This window comes from Aspergillus caelatus, assembly GCF_009193585.1.
Source record: "Aspergillus caelatus strain CBS 763.97 unplaced genomic scaffold BDV27scaffold_26, whole genome shotgun sequence".
Lineage (NCBI taxonomy): Eukaryota > Fungi > Ascomycota > Eurotiomycetes > Eurotiales > Aspergillaceae > Aspergillus > Aspergillus caelatus.
The window spans coordinates 69823-86127 of record NW_022475289.1 but is presented as its reverse complement, the minus strand read 5'-3'; the positions used below and the strand labels follow the sequence as shown (position 1 = coordinate 86127).

The following is a 16305-nucleotide window of genomic DNA, read 5'->3' as shown; positions in this document are numbered from 1 at the left end:
TTATCCCCTGACAGAGTCAATCGCGTCTATATCGCTGCCTAGCCCCGAATATTAGTTCCCAGGACGGAGCTCCACTCCATCTCGGCCTTATCACCTGTATGAATTGAGGTAACAATGTTCAAGGCACTCCGTAACGTCTCTTTCAAGTTCACATACTATGGTTGTTTATCTGCGCACTAAGTAAAACCGATCGTTCAAGGATATTCTTATCCCAAAAATGGCACTGGCAAGAATCGAAGCTCCATCCGGGGCCCGAGTGATAAAGATGATCTTACTTCTGGGCTTAGGTTTCTTGAGAACCCAACTATCAAGTGCCCTACGAGGGCATACATCCTTCTCCTCTATCATGTCAAGATCGTACTCAACATCATGGACCGCAAATGCAGATGATTATCTGTTGTTCTAGTCTGTGGCGGTCAAGATCGTCTCGCGAACACCTCATGTACTTGCGCTTGCCTAATTTCTTCCTCAAAAGCAGCCCTCTTTGTTATCCGAGATTTTGTAAATTATATTCATTCTTCTCTCACTGGCTTCTACTCGAGTTCGAAGATGATGTGAAATATTCCGGATGGATGAAACGATGTATTAGATGATAGGTAAATCTAGAGACTCTTGTCTTTGTGTGCAGGTCTCAATTAGCTTGTATCCACGACTCACTACCCCCTGAGGTCAACCTCGTATATCAGTTGCAGCGGCTAGGATACTACGTGAGTAAATTTGGGGTTACAGAGAAATAAGTTTGTTATTGAGTTGAAGATAACCAGCAAGTACAATGGGTCGAGTAAATTTTCTGGAACTCATTGTAAAAGGAAACTTGCCCATATGTGTAAAAATGAGATTGTTCCAGTATGGCTACCAAGGAAATACATCTGACCACAGTAAAAGTTTTCCGAAAGTGGTTTCAGAATAAGTTTTTGTTCTAATTATGAATTTACCAGTCAGTAATTCGAATAGCCATTTTCCAGTGGAAACTCTGAATAGACAATATTGCCTACATCCAAGCTGTTCCAGCCGGGGGCTGAGCCTTTACAGTCTTCTCGGCATGGATGACAGCATCCCTGAAAATAGCGAGAGCTTCATCAGCCTCTGAGTGACTCAAAATCAATGGTGGAAGAATTCGAATGTTGTTGCCACTAACGGCTCCAGTCGGCCGGTGGCCCAGCAGAAGTCCATGCGCACGACAGTATTCACTGATGGCACTGGCATGGAGGGGTGATGGTGCCTTGCTGGCCTTGTCAATGACTATTTCGAGACCGATCATCAAACCCAGTCCACGGACATCGCCCAGAATCTCATGTTCGCGCTGCATCTTCTCAAAGTTCTCCTTCAGATATCGCCCCATAACGTCCGCATTTTGGACCAATTTCTCGTTCTCTAGGATCTCAATATTGGCAAGGCCAACGGCTGCCAGGAAGGGATCGTCTGTATGGGAGGATGATTGGTGGTAGCCCAACTCAGCGACACGATCGGCAATTTCAGGGGTTGTAGTGACACCACATAGAGGAACCCCGCCACCTAGACTCTTCGATGTAGTGATTATATCCGGAACCACTTCGAAATGCTCAATGGCAAACCACCTGCCGGTCCGTCCAACACCCGATTGTGCCTCATCGATGATCATCAATGTTCCCGTGTTTGTACACCACTCGCGCACGGCCTGAACATACTTCTTGGAAGGGATGATCATTCCCGCAACGCTCATGACTACTTCGAGGATGATAGCAGCAGGCTTCCCTGTAGTAGTCCAGTTGATTGCTTCCATACCCTGACGAAAGGCGGCCATATCATCGGCATCGTCTTTGTACGGGCTGCGGTATGCATATGGGGTTGGAATATGTATGAAACCAGGGAGACCACTGCCCGGGATGCTCTTGAATTTACCACCTAATCCAGTGGCAGACAAACTCGCATGAGTCATTCCGTGGTAGCCACGCGTCAATGCTACGATTTCAGTCCGACCAGTGTAGATTTTGGCCAGTCGGATGGCAGCCTCAGTCGCTTCGGAGCCTGTGCATGCAAAATACGAGCGACTGAGATCTCCAGGCATTATCTCAGCAAGCTTTTTGGCCAACAGGATGCGTGGAGGATCCGTGTACCCTGAGCCAGTTTGCACAAGCTGCCCCGCTTGATCAACGATGGCCTTGGTGTAGGCTGGGTGACAATGACCGGTGGATGCGCAAACTTGTCCGGATTCAAAATCAATGTAGACTTTGCCGTCCGCGTCCCAGACTCGCACACCCTCGCCCTTGATTAAAACCTGGGAAATGTCATATCGACCCTTGATCCGGTATTTTTTGTCCAGTTCAAGCCATCCCTGGACAGTTTGGGGCAAGGCATCCTCATTCGCGGAGGTCATGACGAATTGTCAAGTTCGAGTTGTGTAGTGGAAGGTTGAGAATGGAATCTCTAGATCAATAACTTGTCGGTAGAAGTAAATTGGAAACTGGGAATCCTTCAAGTCAACGTCCCTGATTGATGAAAGGGAAGCCGAAGGAGATCGACTGTTGAAGCTCGTCCGGCTAATTTCAAATATTTATAGACTATCAAACATGACAAGCCTGATTTTGATAATTCGTAGTCCATCCACGGTTCTAAAGAAGAACGAAATAAGTAGAATAATGACTGCGGGGAGGGTGCGGGGAAAGGTCGCTAGTTGCTTGGGGTAAGTACCTATGAACACAAATTCAATATAACTGTCGGGGTAGTTGAGGCTCAAAGGCGCGACGTTGGGCTTCAAGTTGTCGTGGCCCACGCTATGGTGTGCTCAACAAGGTAACTTGATAAATTTACTATTGAATTCTGAGGAGCCCATAGTATCCGTGGCTTTAACATCTTCAATAGTGGGCAATAACTGGAGACTGGTGGTTCGTGTCTTGGTGGCGTGGCCAGGAAACCGCAACATCGGGAACTTTTGCACGAAGATTTATTACTGCCCCCTGCAGATATTAGCATGCTCATTACCCTGGAGAAATAGACTGGACTTGGAGCACACATGCGAATAGCAATTAATACTGGCTTAACAGAGATTGCGATTCGGGAAGCTATTCTCCAATTGTCCGTTTTTTGCCTCTCGTAGCTATACATGCTTCGAGGGTTGCCGATGCCACATATGATTTGCAGATGGAGCAATACAGAAAGTAACAGTCAATATGATCCTCAGCTAATGCTCGCGCCTTTCAAAATTGACTCCGTTAGTGCTTTTATCCCTTGTTGGTGCTCGGGTTATTGTGGAGAAAGGTTTGTTTGATGAAACTGGCCATCAAGCAGTTCTGTTGGTCGTGATAAAATAGAAAATTGGAGGTGGTACAATATCAAAGAGAATAAAAACCTTTCAAAGGGTCACCATATATGATAATTTGGGTTGCTCGAGACCTGGGCTGACTTCAGTTGGTGTCTGCTCCTTATTACTATTATTCCGACTGCTAGTTTTCCTTGTTCGGATATGCCTAAGGCCAACCATCATGTGAGCTCTACACTCCCTATATCTACTCTAGCTCGCTCATCTGCCAATATACACTTGCTATCATTTGCATCTCTCTATATACAGTCTGTATAATCCTAATACACCCCAACGTGAGTTGTTGTTGAAGAGTTCCAAGGTTAAGTGGCCGATATGCCATGTTCTGACCTATATTTCCCCGCGCGCCCCTTGTTTGTTTCTGCAAATCTTGCTCTAAATGTAGTTGTTCTGGCATCTATGATTCTTAGGCGAGCCTGCCCATCTTTATATACTAGGTATCTTTATCCAAATCCTCTTTTAAGCCTGCTTTGCACATACAGCGCCGTGCTAGGTGAGAGGTTGGTGTTAGTAAGAACTCACGGAGTGTAATATCCCTATATAGAAATTGAGCACTAGTATATTGGGAAATTATACACCGAAATAGTAGTATTCTGGATGCCATCTTCAAGTTCCAAGGCTTACTACTAGTATTATCTTTAACCGTATGACATCTAACAACCAGATCATGGTATATGTTTAGTTCGAAATTTCAATGGATATTACTAGTAGTAGGAGTAGATCAATATCCGATTCCAGAGCTCACTACAAATCTTGATGACACAATCATATAAAATTGATGTCTGCTATATTGACTGAGCAAGGAAACGCCAATAACGATTGAACAACCCCCCATTTAAATCGATACTACCGATCCCAGGCGACAACTTCAATGCGTTCATTTGAAAGCCACTGGTAATTCATGTCCGGTAGGACTAGAAGACTTCCCTTGTTGCGAGATCTAGCTGAATCCTATGCTACGTATTAGAAGGATTAATTTATGACCCTGGGTTATAGATTCTCGTATATTCGGGTATAGGAAGAGAAGAAACTGGCAAATTAGGATGTAAGGATGAGGGAAGAAATGATGAACAACGGTAATTGAATTGTGAAAGAAACCAAAACTACTTGAATGATATCGCATGAATACAAAAGTAGGCCGTGACATGGTCAGGAATTTTCGCAGATGTAAGCCGATTGACTTGGTGCAAAGACATTAAGCTACAGATGAGTGCTAGGGCTTAATATCTGATCGACTCAAACCCTGCGTCCGGGTTATCAAAGTAGTATGCCAAGTCTCGACCTTCCCCCTCTCTAGTTGAGAATCCATTTCCTAAGAAGGCGAATCGATTTTTGTCAGAGGTTGTCCATTTGTAGTCCTCAAAACGTGGTTGATCCAGCATATGGAACCAATGGATTCTGCTGCCTGGGTGTAAAGCCGTAATTGGGCCATCGATTTTCCCATTTTTAAACCATGATCTACAATGAGTGCTCCATGCTGTACGTGTCATGAATGTGTTTATATGCTCAACGAAGTCAGCAACAGCATCCCATTTGGCCACAACCGATTTGATCCTTTCAGTTTGGCACTTGTGTATCATCCGGAGTATATATTTAGCAGAGTGCTCAAGTATCGGAAGAACAGAGCCATGGCCAATGGGGGCATTTGGTCCCAAAAACACTGGATATCTCTTATATTAGCTTCTATATTGATATAATATTCGAGTTTTCTCTTGAGGAGGGGGATAGTACTGACTGAAATGATTTGGGAAATTCGGGACCGCCATAGTGAGATAGGCTTCTGGTTTTACTTTCCACTGCTGGCTAAGTAAAATGCCGTTTTGGCCGATGACAGGGTACCGGGGGCAGAAGGAGACATCAAAACCTGTGGCGCATACAAGCATATCGACTTTTACAATTTCACCACTGTCGACCTTGATGCCCTCTGGGACAATCTCAGTAATGGATTCGGTGATAGCCCGCACATTCCTTTCGGTCAGGGCTTCAAGATACCCATTTCCAGGTGTCGTTCGTCGGCACCCAACACTGAAATCAGGCAAGAAGTACTTCAACAAAGGGTTTTTCTCCCCTAGTTTCGCCTTCACATCCTTCGTGGAGAATTTGACAGCGTCTGCCTGCTCCTGGCTATCTTTAAGAATCTAGAAGCAAATAAATTAGTAAAAAAGTTGACAGCATTCTACCCAGAGGCTTACAAATTTGAATCTCGTATTGAGCTCGTTCTCAATCTCTTTGCGGTACTTTAGGTATATCCCCGGGTTTTCCTCGAATTCTCTTTTTCTTTCATCGGAAACTTTTTCATCAGTTAGCAGATACCAGGAGGTGCCAAAAGTGTAAATTGAGGTCTGACAGTTAAAGTTGGCTCCATTTGGGCCGGCTTTACTCTGAGCAAAGCCGGCTGTGATCCAAGTAGGGGATCGCAGAAAGGTAATGAGCTCCTTCACGTCTAGCCACACCGTTAGCTCATGGACCATAATAGTCCAAGCTCATTTATCGTCGTACCTGGTTGAATCGTTGGAACAATCTGCACACCAGAAGAGCCATTCCCAATGACGGCAACGGTTTTGGCTGACCAAATGGCTTCAGCATCCCAAGCGGCACTGTGCAGCCGTTCTCCTTTGAACGATTGCAATCCAGGAATATTAGGCCACTTCCAATTGCTGTAAGGATAATTAGAAAATGGGAACTTAGCATATAGATCGGGTCTGCCATACTTCAGAATTCCAGAGCCGCTAATCATGAAATCGCACCAATCCTCAATGATAATACCACTTTTCAAGTCCTTGATGCCAAGTCGCCAGATTCCCTCGGACTCCTGCCATTCAGCACGGACAACCTGATGATTTAGCTTGATGAACTTATATAGATCATATTTCTTCGCAATACCGATGAAGTACTGGAGAATCTCTGGTGCCGTGGAGTAGCTAATTGAATTTCAGCCTTATGGATTCCTGGACACCGCACAGGTAAGAGGCAGGCTTCGGTTTTAATGAAAACATACAATTTATTCCAGTGTGGATTTGGTTCCCAAGTGAATTGATAACTGTGCGATGGGATGTCGCATGCACATCCTGGATACCGATTTTCGTACCATGTCCCTCCAACCTCAGGATTCTTTTCATAGACGACGTGAGTAATATTTTGCATGTGTCGATTGATCTGATGAGCAAAGTTCAACCCTGCTGCACCAGCACCAACCGTAATAATCCGAAGGTGACGTGCCTGACCAATCGGTGCCTCTAGAACACGATAGGCGTCTGTCGAAGAGTTGATACCATTACTTCCCATGGTGATGGTTGAACAATGTTGACCGAAGGATCACTGAACTTTAGATTCTTTCACCTTTGAGTGCGCGTACCACTAGAAATATGCAGCATACAGAGTATACCGATGGTGCTTGCGCTTCGGTATAAGATACCAGGCCGACGCACGCATGTACATGAACCAACCTGAAGCTTACTTACGCCGCTGGGTCAAGCCAGACGTATCAACCCCAACTGCTAGCAAACCCCAAGTCTCAAACCCCAATGGCAGAACTCGTTGGGGAAGGGCACTAAGATAAGATTATATTTTGGCTGGCAATGGAAAACTCCTAGAGTGAAGTAACTCGCATTTCACAATGGGTGGAAAGTTGCAAATGACATTTCACATGGTGGGGCTCGTACGCTGTTACGAAATACCTTCTCCAACACATATATGCGTTGCAGAAAGCACGTGGAACTTATTCTGGCTTTCTGGCTTTACATGGCTGAGGATTACTATTTTAAATTTAGCTGCCAGTCAAAGAGAGGCTGATTAAATACGCAGAACAATGTATAGACATTTTCTGGAGAATTAAATAAAACATGTAGATCCCTCAGCTGCGCAGGGGGCAATGACTTTTGATGTTATTAGAAGTCGGTTGGTTACATCGCTACTAGTACTCAGCGCTATAGTCATAGACTATGTCGCGGCTAATATAGTATATTCAAGGCCCAGAAAACAATCTTTGGTATAAATCTCAAAGAAAGCGCTCAATGAAGATTTGAGATAACGATTTCCCCATAAGCAAAGCTGTTCAAAAATATGAATCAGAGGGAAATACCAAGGATTATACCGGAATGAATCAAAGCGATACTGGTTGGCATTGAACCTGAGGGATTCAGGTGGCTTCTACAGCAAAATGAAGTTTCCCGACACGTTAAGCACCATAAGGTAGAAGGACGATAGTAGAATAGAATAGGGGTAGGGGGAGATTGAGAAGCCCCTTTTTCTTTTTCTTTTTTTTTTTTGTTTTATTTATATCAATCTAGGTGTAGTTTCTCCAAGGTCAGTGGGGATTCATGGCGCATGAATTTTCATCGGAACTTCGACCCCTTGTCAAGGCAAGATACTGCATTAAAATATCAAATGTGACTTCTCTCTGCCCAATCCTCCTGGCCACCAAGATACCGAAACACGACTCGTGAATCCAGGTTGCGGCACCGAGGATCATCCGCAGCAGCATCATAGGTCTCCAAGCCTTTGGCCCCCAGAGCCAATGTAGCTCCCACACTTTGGGCTAAATCGACTGCTAAAGAGAAGTCTTTTTTCATCAGTTGAACTTTGAATCCACCATCATATCCTTTGCTTGACGGCGCTTCGGGCACAACACCCGGGCATGGATTGAACCGATCACAAATGGCATTCTGCGCAGTACCTGCGGCAAACACACTGGACAAGACTCTTGGGTCTAGACCAGCCCTTATGCCAATGTTCAGTGCCTCAGAGCTTGCGATGGCAATTAACCCCGAAAGGTAATTATTGCATAGCTTAGCACCCAGACCCGTAGCTGGCCCTCCACATGGTATAATATTATTGCCCATCAAAGCCAGGAGCTTTGATATCGGCTTCATGAGTGGTTCATCATGTTTACATCCAAGGAAGAAGGCAATTGTGCCTTTCTGGGCACCCAGTGTACCGCCACTGACAGGCGCATCAAAAAACGATGCTTCAGGATGATACTTCGCAATATGTTGTTTCACCGCAAGGCTGGTGCTTATGTCAATCGTTGAGCAATCGATCAAAATCCGGCGCTGAAGATCGATAGAGCATATTCCCAATTTTTCGTCGAGATACACCGATCTAATATGAGCACCCTCTGGTACCATGGAAATGATAATCTCCTAAACAGAATATGAATAGTTACTTCGGTTGAAGAGTTAAGTGGAACATACCGAAGTCTGCGCCACGTCTTTTGGTGATATCGCTCCGATGACGCGGCCGGGGAACTTTGTAGTTAGATCAATGATGGCGCTGTTTATCACATCGTAAACATAAATTCGAGCGCTTTCAGGCAATTTCATTGCCAGCTGCTCAGCCATGAACTTCCCCATGGCTCCGAGGCCAATAAAACCGACATTCTGAAATTCCGACCGCATCTCGATAGGACGATGCCAATTGCAATCGTTCTCGTACTTGGAAAAGAGGAAGACACAAAGCTAATCATATTTTCCCGTCTTTCAAGTAGTCTACGAGGATAAGTGGGTATCGCCTCCAATACGCCGCCGAGAAATATACCCCAATTTCATCTGTGCTGCCAGAGAAGACTGTTGTTAGGGAGGAATGAATACGCTACACCCTTTTCTCCACTAAGACTTGAAGCTGGGCAATTTGCTCCGCAACCAGTAGAATGATGAGTTTTTGCAGACCCTCTGGGGTGTTCTTGTCTCTATCGTAGGCCCACTTTTCCCTCACGCCGTTTGAACTTACCCCAATTCCCGAGGTCGCTAAACACAACCTCGTTATACTTCATTACGTGAATATATTTAGAGCTTGGGGACATATGACTGCCCCTGCGACCAAAATTTGCTATCTAGGTGGAAATGATTGTATATTATATCAGTGCGCATTGTTGCATGCGTTCTTCCTGATTCGTTTCCAAGTTCTACTACTATTTGATATCATTCAGAATCAAGCGTGTGCACACCTAAGTGGCTGAGATGTCAGAGAACGATAATGTTTAGAAATGCTTAATCCGCGTCTAAGGCGGTGCTGCCAGTTCTATCTCTCCATAACTCGTTCGATACTTCGGTAAAAGATGAAACTGGTGACGGCGCGCATCATTCGGATTCGCCTGATATGCCGGTTCATGGGATACCTTGGAAAACGATAGAATACAATAATGGTTTTGTATTCAATTGCTCGTACCTTGATTGGAGCTAAAGCTACCCCTTATTAAGTGTTCTTTTGATATCTCGTATTTTTCTGAGGCCAGAGTATTCCGTAGACGCTAAGCTCATAAAATTGCGATCAACTCTCGAAAATCCACTGGCGCAGAGAGGAATGTTGGAATCAGATCGAGAATTGATTCTGCTACTTTCTTCCAACTCGTTCGTTATACCGTATTGGTACGGTTTTTTTCCTTTTCTTTTTTTCGTTCTTCTTTTTCCTAACTTTTTTTTTTTTTTTTTTTCCCTTTCTTTGTTTCTTCTACACTCGCTTGACTGTGAAAAAGAAAAATGCCAATTCTGATGTTGGCACAACTCGCGCATGAAATCTTGGCCAAGAATATTTAAGCACATTGTTCATTTGACAATATTAGCAAGTTCTGGTTTGCACGAGTAATATTAGCCTCAATTTAGTGCCTTACTCCACATTGGTGTAGCAGTACCCGTGGACGGTTTCTATTTAAATTGGAACAATAGATGTCTTGGTAAGTGATACTCCAGTAAACATCATTCTGTCTCGGTGCTTGCATAGCCTGAACTCTACATGATTAGAGATATAAACCAATTAGTTTTTCCTTTTGACATCCTCTTCTTAAGAGGTCCCCTCGAGAGTCAATGTGCATGTTTTGGAAACCAGATATTCATCAATTGCGACGTCCTTTCCTGACTCCTTGCCATATCCTGACATTTTCATCCCGCCAAACGGCGACTCGGCCGCGGAAGAAGCGCCTGTGTTAACACCAATCATCCCTGCTTCAAGGCTTTCCATCATGCGCCAAGTTCTATCAATATCCTTGGTAAACACATAGCTGGCTAGGCCCATCGAGGTGTCATTGGCTAACCTCACAACCTCTTCTTCCGTTTTGAACTTGTACAAAGCAGCAATCGGGGCAAAGCTTTCTTCGTGAGTGATAAGCATGTTCGCTCCCATGTCGCGAATAACGGTTGGCTCAAAATAATTGCCCCCTTGGATACTTTTTCCCCCGTGCACAACCTTCGCACCCTTTTGGACCGCATCCTGAACCTGATGTTTGGCTTTCTCAACACCACGTGACGTAGTCAATGGCCCCATGGCGACAGAGCTGTCAGATCCATGTCCTACTTTGAGACTCTTTGCGTAATCCACCATTTTAACCACGAAATCATCGTAGATGTCTTCATGGACATAGATTCGATTGGCTGTAACACAAGCCTGTCCTGCATGCCGGAATTTCAATGCGCTTAGCTGTACAATAGCTTGATCTTGATTTGCGTCCGCGAAAACGATAAATGGGCAATTTCCTCCTAGCTCGAGGGACAGCTTCTTAATCCCATCTGCACAGTGCCTGGAAATTATACTTCCAACAGCACTGGAGCCGGTAAAAGAGACTTTCTGAACAAGAGGGTGCTTGCATAGTGCCTCCGATAGTGCGGGTGTATTTTCATTTGATGTTGTCAGAACATTGAGAACCCCGGGGGCGAATCCAGCTTTTTCCGCCAGGTGGGCCAGGGCCAATGTCGATAAAGGAGTTTCGGGAGACGGTTTCGCAACCATGGAACACCCAGCAGCTAGAGCAGCACTCACTTTGCGAAGGAACATACTAGTTTATATTTAATTTTGGTAGTGAACCCATAGTTGTATACGGAGGTCGAACTTACCCCACCGGATAATTCCAAGGTATAAGTGCCACACATACCCCGATAGGTTGCTTGACAACAAGTATCCTGCGACCCGAAGTTGCTGGTACGATGACATTACCTTGAATCCGCTCAGCCTCGCCTGCGAACCACGACAGGAAACTGGCAGAATAATCTACCTCTCCAAGAGCTTCAGCAAAGGGCTTTCCAGTTTCGTAAGATAGGATGGTGGCAATATCATGACGATCTCCGAGGATCAGCCTCCTCCACTCCAGAAGCAATTCAGCACGGGTTCTAGGGCTTTCCCGACGGAACAATTTGAATGCCTCGTGGGACGAATGCACAGCGTCGTCTATATCTTGAGCATCAAGATCGGAGCAGGTTGCAAAGGTCTTCCCCGACCCTGGGTCTAATAACCGCATTAATGGACTTTCGCTAGTGTAGAGTTCATTTGTATGGTTTACCTTCGATGGTAAAAGTCTTCTTCAATTTGGCTTCAACCCACTGCCCATTCACGTATGCCTCACTGCGAAGCAAAGAGGGATTTTTGAGCTTTCTTGCTGTTAGTATAATGAAAATTAAACTTCCTCTTCTGCCCCCGTAAAACATACAGCAAATGGCAAGGTTGACATTTTAAGGGCGAGTTCTTTTTCAGTATAAAGCAAATAGCCAAGGAAGTCTTGTTGTATCCAAGTGTAGCGAATCTTTATTTTTTGATGAGAGAGAAGCTATGGCTTCTCCTTTAACTTGATTAACACCACCCTATGATGGGAAAACGTTGGGGTACATAATATTGTACCCCATCCTGGTCGGGGTAAAAGCGCACTGGTCATCTAACCCCATCAATGAGGTCGTGACAATCCAAAATTTGAGTCCCGATGCAAATTACTCCATTTCCCCCTTCTTGGATTGCATTCCGGGCGTATTCACTGGTTCCCCACCAATTCGACTCCCCCAAAAGCTAGAGCTTCTCCTCCTCAATTACTAGTATACTACTCCGAATTGTTGTGTATAAACCGGCGTGCTCATGGAATGTCCCTACTCCGGATCCAACCATTCTATTCGAATTGCTATTCAGCTTCATATTCGATTAAACATGCAGAATATGCGAGCGGTTGTCTTCCAAGGTCCTGGCAACATCATTGTCGAAGATAGAGCAGTTCCCCAAATTCTTGACCCGAAGGATGCAATTATCAAGGTGAAGGTCGCTGGAGTTTGTGGAAGTGACTTGCATTTCTATCGAGGTCACGAAAAGGTCCAGGCCAATTTCATACCGGGACATGAGTTCGTGGGTTCAGTTCACGCGATCGGGGCCGACATCAAGAAATTGAAGGTGGGCGATGATGTTGTGGTGCGTTCAGACTGCTCTTTCAATAATCATCTTCACTTCATCTCTTCTCCTTCGGTCCTTGTTTCTTTGATTTGCATTATGACTTACGTGACCCTCTAGTCACCATTTACAACGCAGTGTGGCAATTGCTATTACTGTGAGCGTGGACAAACCAGCAGATGCGAAAAGGGCCTTCTATTTGGTAAGGGAAACCCGGTTTAATATATTTTCATTATGATAAGTCATCTCACCGAATTCTAAATAGGTTCCTGTGGGACAGGTCCCGATGGAGGTCAAGCTGAGTTTGTCAGGGTGCCGTTTGCCGATTCAACTCTAGTCCATGCGCCAGGATCTATAAGCTCCGATCTCTTGATCCTGATGTCTGATATCTTCCCCACCGGCTACTTTTGCGCGTCCCGCTTTCTAAAAAATATGTCTGCCCAAGAGGCACAAAACAGTGTCGTTGCTGTAGTGGGGTGCGGACCTGTAGGTATTTGTGCTATTGCCAGCGCTTTGACCTGTTGTCCGAACGTCTACGCCATCGACATGGTTCCATCCAGGCTCGCTGAAGCCGAGAAGATTGGCGCTAAGCCATTGCTGCTGGATAAAGATCCCGAGTCTACTATTAAAGCAGCCACTGGCGGCAGGGGTGCAGATGTGGCCTTGGAGGTGGTAGGGACAGAGGAGGCGATGCAAGTTTGCCTGTCTTTAATTCGCCCTTTCGGCTTTGTGAGCTGTGTTGGAGTAAGGCACGGTGACTATATAATACCAGGATCACTGGTATATTCAAAAAATGCTACCATTGCCTGGGGAAGATGTCCCGTGGGAGGAATTTTTGAGGAAGCTCTGGGTTGTTTGGTGAAAGTTCAGGACAAGGTCTCATTTCTCTGTGATTTACATATGAGCTTGGAGGACGCACCACGAGCATATGATATTTTCAACCGACGGAAAGTTCATAAAGTTATTCTCAAGGTTTAACGCTTTATTACATAGAATATGTGTCTTGGTCGCTTGATGAGCCGAGGAATCGATTCTCTTGATATTTTTGATCCTGTGGACCACTACCAGAGCATTCAACTTCATTCCAAGTTCCGCGCAGCTTCGATTGCCACTACTTGAAGTATTTGCGACAAAGGTAGAGCTGCTTGAACAGTATTTAGCCAATTGAAAATAGGAAGGAGGGAAAATGAACATGCTCATTCTCATGTTGTGTATTTATCACCGTTGACAAAAACATAGCTGTCGTCTTACAAATTAAGAACATCACTGTCAAGCATAACACTAAATTCATCACTAATACACAAAACTTGAACGTCTCTTACCCAAGCATGTACGGCGCAGCCCTGGAGCAAAAGCTCGGGCCTCTATCGAGCCTGAACCTAATCTCGGGAGCAATGAATGTTATCGGACTACTACGCGTAGTAGCTCCAACAGAACAAGTCAAGGTTGACGGTGTCTTGCAATCTAACGGGTTAGATCACTGATCAGAACTTGAAAATGGCTACTACCCGGCGCTTCTCAGACGGTCTACCGGAATTTTAGCATGTACAAGCAAACTCATGCGTGAATGATGCGTTTTGAACTTGGATGGAAGTGTTCCAAGGTTTTTCAAGTTTCAAGTTGTGGGACGCGCTGTAGGTTAGTCTGGGCTACTACTACTAGTAGTAATAGTAGTGCACGCGGTGCGCTCGTTGGAATGTAACTTTTGTGAATTACAAGTATATATTGCATAATTTCATGGATGTTGACAAGGCTTTCCACGGATATAAAAAAATACAAGACAACGTACAAAAGCACACTCTGGGCAGAAAGCTACAGTATATGGAATTGGGGTTAAAGAAAAGTTGTATTTTTACTCCAAATATCGGAGTAAAAACACCACAGTTCTCCCGGGGGTTCCCATTTGCGACCAGGTCGATAGCCATCCTTCATCCCTTAGGTTACCTCGGAATATTTAATAAGCAAGCTATTGTGAGCCTCCCATGAGACGCTACTCACTTTATTGCGCAACGAGTTTCCCTATATCATGCGTTATGGATTTTGCTACTGGTGATGAGATTTATGCGACAGTACACGCTCTCCAGGCAGGGCATCTCACTTTGCCAGAACGATTCTTCGTTCGTCCCGCATCTAAAACAAGAATAAGGACAGTTCCATCTCTCTCTTTTCTTTGCCAACATGTTCACCCACGTTCGGGCAAGATTACTCGAATCCTTTTTGATCTTGGACTGCGTCATCCGACCGCAGATTACCCGGAACCCCTCAAGAAACATCTTGAAAGTCGACAGCCGGTAACAAGTAATCCAGACGTTGTGAAAAGTCTTGAATTGGGGGGGTTAACCCCAAATGATATTGACTATGTAATTTATTCCCATGTGCGTGTCCCCTTTTCCACATTATCGAGTATTCTTGACTAAAATGGAAAATATGATCCAAAGGTGCACTGGGATCATATTGGCAACCCTCAACTGTTTCGGGGAAGTACATTTGTGGTTGGACCTGGCACTTCGACGGTTCTAGACGGGAGCAATTCGATTTTGTGTGGCACTCACTCGGTTTTCGAGAAAGATCTGCTCGCTCACCAACGAACTATTGAAATACCAGAAGTAACCGATTCCACAGTGGAAATTACTACTGGAGGAGGCAGGCCTGATTTTCAGCAACCGTGGAAACCATTTGGACCACTGCCTCGTACAATGGACATTTTCCAAGATGGAAGTATATTAGTGGTTGATGCACCCGGTCACCTTCCAGGGCATATCAATCTACTTGTGCGGACAGAAAAAGGCAGACATGTTTATTTGGCCGGGGATACCTGTCATGACCGACGCCTTCTCACGGGGGAGAGACAGATTGGAGAATGGCTTGATGAGCACGGAGGTGTTTGTTGTATCCACAGCGATAGAAGAGAAGCGCAGAGAACCATGGAGCGCGTTCGGCAACTCGAATTGGAAGGGGTAGAGGTAATTCTGGCTCATGATCTTGAATGGGAATGCGATCCAAACAATCAGAAAAGGTACTTTGGTAGGTGTGTTGACTCGAAATTTTACAGCGAGAGATGAAGAAGACACCGCATTTGGGATTTGGAGCAGACTCGTGAACTTCAATAATCAGTTTGTCGACAGGAGTAATGAATTACTTTAGCGCTTTCAAATAGCATTTTCATCTTCGTCTTATTACAGGGCGGGATCAGAAAGGCTTTTGACTTTCATCATATTTCAGAATTGAGGACTGAATAACGATAGCTAGGACATGGGGTCCCTTTTGAGGCAAAAGATGAGCCGCACAATCTTGAGTGTCCCTGTTTATTAGTCTCCATCTGTCGAAAATGGGGTTCTACGAAACAATTATATTCTTCCTGCCCAAAACCAGAAAGGTAACGTGGCAGGAATTCTTGTCAAAGGAGGACAGAAAAAGCTCTAGGCAGGTTGACACAAGAAGATAGAGATATTGTTATAGACGAATGGGAATTCTTGAATGGTTCTTTAGTTATCATTCAAGATGAGCCTCTTATGGCTGCCTCTTACCATTTTTGAGTATAGTATTAGCGCAGGCCTTAGCAGTCTAGACAAGTTCGGGTTAAAAAGAGTGGACACGTTAGCTAAACGACAAAGATCCCTGAGATAAAGGGATATTCCGATATACATGAGAGGGGATCTTTGGTATTTCTAGACTTGTATATGGTAATATAAAGGATACAGGGATTAAAGTTAAATAGTAAAATTAACAAGGAGGAACATACTATGAAATAATACTACTAACCATTTTTTATCGTGAGGGATATGTTCGTAGCGTCGAAGGAAGCCTGGGTTGTGAAGCATCGTAGAATAACTGGTCAAGTTATATGCAGGGGTTTTGGTCTAGCTCTTCTGTCC

At 44.8% G+C, this 16305-nt stretch overlaps 5 protein-coding genes across 5 annotated transcripts; 1 reads left to right on the top strand and 4 right to left on the bottom strand.

Annotated features, from left to right (window-relative positions):
* Positions 1-980: 980 nt before the first annotated feature.
* On the bottom strand, positions 981-2356 carry BDV27DRAFT_168496 (aspartate aminotransferase family protein; the record flags this gene model as incomplete). The annotated part of the gene is made up of 1 exon (XM_032074782.1): positions 981-2356. The coding sequence occupies one exon, from the start codon at positions 2354-2356 to the stop codon at positions 992-994; it is 1365 nt and encodes a 454-aa protein (XP_031931199.1). The 3' UTR covers positions 981-991.
* A 2162-nt stretch (positions 2357-4518) lies between these two features.
* BDV27DRAFT_154289 (flavin-containing monooxygenase) lies at positions 4519-6583 on the bottom strand (the record flags this gene model as incomplete). Its single annotated transcript, XM_032071935.1, has 7 exons — positions 4519-4958; positions 5034-5436; positions 5491-5588; positions 5646-5741; positions 5798-5955; positions 6010-6219; positions 6297-6583. The coding sequence occupies 7 exons, from the start codon at positions 6581-6583 to the stop codon at positions 4519-4521; spliced, it is 1692 nt and encodes a 563-aa protein (XP_031931198.1).
* Positions 6584-7680: 1097 nt separating this feature from the next.
* Positions 7681-8694, bottom strand: BDV27DRAFT_142221 (putative 3-hydroxyisobutyrate dehydrogenase; the record flags this gene model as incomplete). Its single annotated transcript, XM_032069921.1, has 2 exons — positions 7681-8439; positions 8491-8694. The coding sequence occupies 2 exons, from the start codon at positions 8692-8694 to the stop codon at positions 7681-7683; spliced, it is 963 nt and encodes a 320-aa protein (XP_031931197.1).
* Positions 8695-10075: 1381 nt separating this feature from the next.
* On the bottom strand, positions 10076-11732 carry BDV27DRAFT_168494 (NAD-dependent succinate-semialdehyde dehydrogenase; the record flags this gene model as incomplete). Its single annotated transcript, XM_032074781.1, has 4 exons — positions 10076-11063; positions 11122-11509; positions 11565-11652; positions 11712-11732. 4 exons carry the CDS (start codon positions 11730-11732, stop codon positions 10076-10078), a joined length of 1485 nt encoding a protein of 494 aa, XP_031931196.1.
* Positions 11733-12196: 464 nt separating this feature from the next.
* On the top strand, positions 12197-13408 carry BDV27DRAFT_142219 (alcohol dehydrogenase family protein; the record flags this gene model as incomplete). Its single annotated transcript, XM_032069920.1, has 3 exons — positions 12197-12451; positions 12551-12632; positions 12696-13408. The coding sequence occupies 3 exons, from the start codon at positions 12197-12199 to the stop codon at positions 13406-13408; spliced, it is 1050 nt and encodes a 349-aa protein (XP_031931195.1).
* Positions 13409-16305: the final 2897 nt, after the last annotated feature.